The 2,305-nt window shown below is 37.1% G+C and overlaps 1 protein-coding gene across 1 annotated transcript; it reads left to right on the top strand.

Annotated features, from left to right (window-relative positions):
* On the top strand, positions 1 to 1,924 carry LOC112507821 (hyoscyamine 6-dioxygenase-like). Its single transcript, XM_025112541.1, has 4 exons — positions 1 to 240; positions 431 to 681; positions 1,055 to 1,373; positions 1,450 to 1,924. The coding sequence occupies exons 1-4, from the start codon at positions 34 to 36 to the stop codon at positions 1,696 to 1,698; spliced, it is 1,026 nt and encodes a 341-aa protein (XP_024968309.1). The 5' UTR covers positions 1 to 33; the 3' UTR covers positions 1,699 to 1,924.
* Positions 1,925 to 2,305: the final 381 nt, after the last annotated feature.

Here is a 2,305-nt window from a genome sequence, read left to right as displayed (position 1 = left end):
GTAGACAAATAGATTATATCATTCAGAAGAGCCATGGACAAGCTCCTCTCAAGTTGGTCTGCCACCGTCGAATCCTTGCCGGAAAATTACGTTTTTCCGGTCGATTCAAGACCCGGAGATGCAGCGGTCCCCATCTGCAACACTCTTCCCGTGATCGACCTCGAGACAACACTTTCTCGTGATCGACAAAATGCAGTTCAACAAATTCTTGAAGCTTGTCAAGATTTTGGATTCTTTCAGGTTTTTTGTAATTATTTTCTTTCAAACCCCATGAAACCAAACCCAACGGGTTGAAACACGCCCTGGTGCGAATTTGGACTCAAGATCTCTTGTTTCCCGTGAACAGATTCAACCATTTGAACAACAGAACAAACACAACTATTGTTTTCTTGAAATGTTGACCAAGTGTTTGTGTAAAATTTAAAATCAGGTTATCAACCACGGAATAGATGACGATCTGGTGAGCGACACGATGCGGGTTGTTAAGGAGTTTTTCGACATGTCGAACGAGGACAAAGCAAGTGTTTACTCGGAAGATCCGAGTAAAAAGTGTAGGCTCTACACTAGCACTTATGACTACGAGAACAAAGAGATTCATTTATGGCGAGATAATCTACGACACCATTGTCATCCCATCAACGACTTCATTCACTTGTGGCCTGAAAAGCCCGCTAGATATCGGTAAATTACACTACAACATAATTGGCTTTATAGGACGCTAAGCGTCTTAATCCAATACTTTATAGAACTTAGGTTTATTGGACCAGACTATAAAATGTTCTATCTAAAATCGTTACAATATATTTATAAGATGTTTTTAGGCGTTTTAAAAAGCCTTTTTAGAACACTTATAGAATAAAGTTTGTCCTATTAGCTATTTTGTAAAACACTTTTAAGAAGTGTCCTATAAACACATCTTTTTAAAGAACAACTGCGTCTATAGGATAATTTTTCAAATAGTATTGTATAAAATAGTCAGTACGACACTTTATTTTTGTTATATTAAACTAATTAAATTTAAGATTATTTTAACAAATCCCAATTATTTTTGAAGAGATATTGTAGGGAGATATTCGCTTGAAGTAGACAAGTTGTCATCAAGGATATTGGAGATAATATGTGAAGGACTTGGGCTTGGGCACAGATATTTTGGGGATGGGCTTACTGGGGCCCAATTGTTTTCAGCCAATCATTACCCACCATGCCCAAGCCCAAGTTTGGCCTTGGGTTTGCCTAAGCATTGTGATGCCAATCTCATCACTTTTCTTCTCCAAGATGAAATATATGGGCTTCAAGTTTATAGAAATGGAGAATGGGTTGGTGTTGAGCCCATTTCCAATGCCTTTGTGGTTATCCTTGGTCATCAAGCCCATGTATTTACGCTACATTATCGATCGTTTCCGTATAACCTTTGGTCGATATTTGTCTGAATTTTCGACTATAATGTAGGTTATCAGTAACGGAAAGCTGACAAGTCCAGAACATAGAGCGATAACAAATTCGACAGATCATCGAACATCAATTGTCTACTCCATCAATCCAAAGCCTGACAGCATCATAGAGCCCGCTAAAGTTCTCGTTAACGACTCTAATCAACCACTCTATCGAGCTTTTCAGTTTAAAGAATTTATTAAAGTCTACGAAGTGAAGAAAGATTACAACGAAGGAGCGTTGGAGGATTTTAAGGTCGAAGCATGACGAAGCACAAGCATATGCTTATCTTTATTTTCAAATAAAATGCATGCCTTATGGAGTTGTGCTCGGACAGGTCCTTAGAGGGCGGGGTCTGAAGTATCAAAAAGTGATCTTAGTCAAGGTTTAACTAACTGGGTCTGTTTTCTTTGTAATGCATACACCAGACATTGTTTGTGCTTTGACCAGGGTTAACCGTTGAACCGAACTTTTGAATGATCAGTCATTTGTCCGAAACGTTTATGTGATTTGACCAAAGGGCTTGGACTAGACCCATAACCGGTCCTTGAATTGTTGATCCCCTATTTGATGTCAATGTTCATGTGCATCTCTAGACCTAATGAACATTTTGGTAACAAATTGGCTTAATCATAACAAATGAAAGCCAAATAGACCATTTGAATCGCACAGATAAAGTAAATGTTAGTGAATGCCCAAAAACCAATCATATGATGATTGTAACTTTGAGTTTGTTTCATGAAATTGATAAATATAAAGGCATTGCCCATTTTATTATGTATATATTATATTATGTGTTTTAATTATTCATAATAAATAACCTTAGAATAATGTATTCTAAATGTCCCTAGTTAAATATTATTTCGGGTTTAAG

This window comes from Cynara cardunculus, assembly GCF_001531365.2.
Source record: "Cynara cardunculus var. scolymus isolate 2C chromosome LG 2, CcrdV1, whole genome shotgun sequence".
NCBI lineage: Eukaryota > Viridiplantae > Streptophyta > Magnoliopsida > Asterales > Asteraceae > Cynara > Cynara cardunculus.
Note: the sequence above shows the minus strand (reverse complement) of the source record. Positions and strands in the feature narration are given on the sequence as shown.

Coding starts and splice junctions, on each gene's coding strand:
- LOC112507821 (XM_025112541.1), top strand. CDS start 34: ATGGACAAGCTCCTCTCAAGTTGGTCTGCCACCGTCGAATCCTTGCCG. Junction 241..430: donor AAGATTTTGGATTCTTTCAG/GTTTTTTGTAAT, acceptor ATTTAAAATCAG/GTTATCAACCACGGAATAGA. Junction 682..1,054: donor GAAAAGCCCGCTAGATATCG/GTAAATTACACT, acceptor TTATTTTTGAAG/AGATATTGTAGGGAGATATT.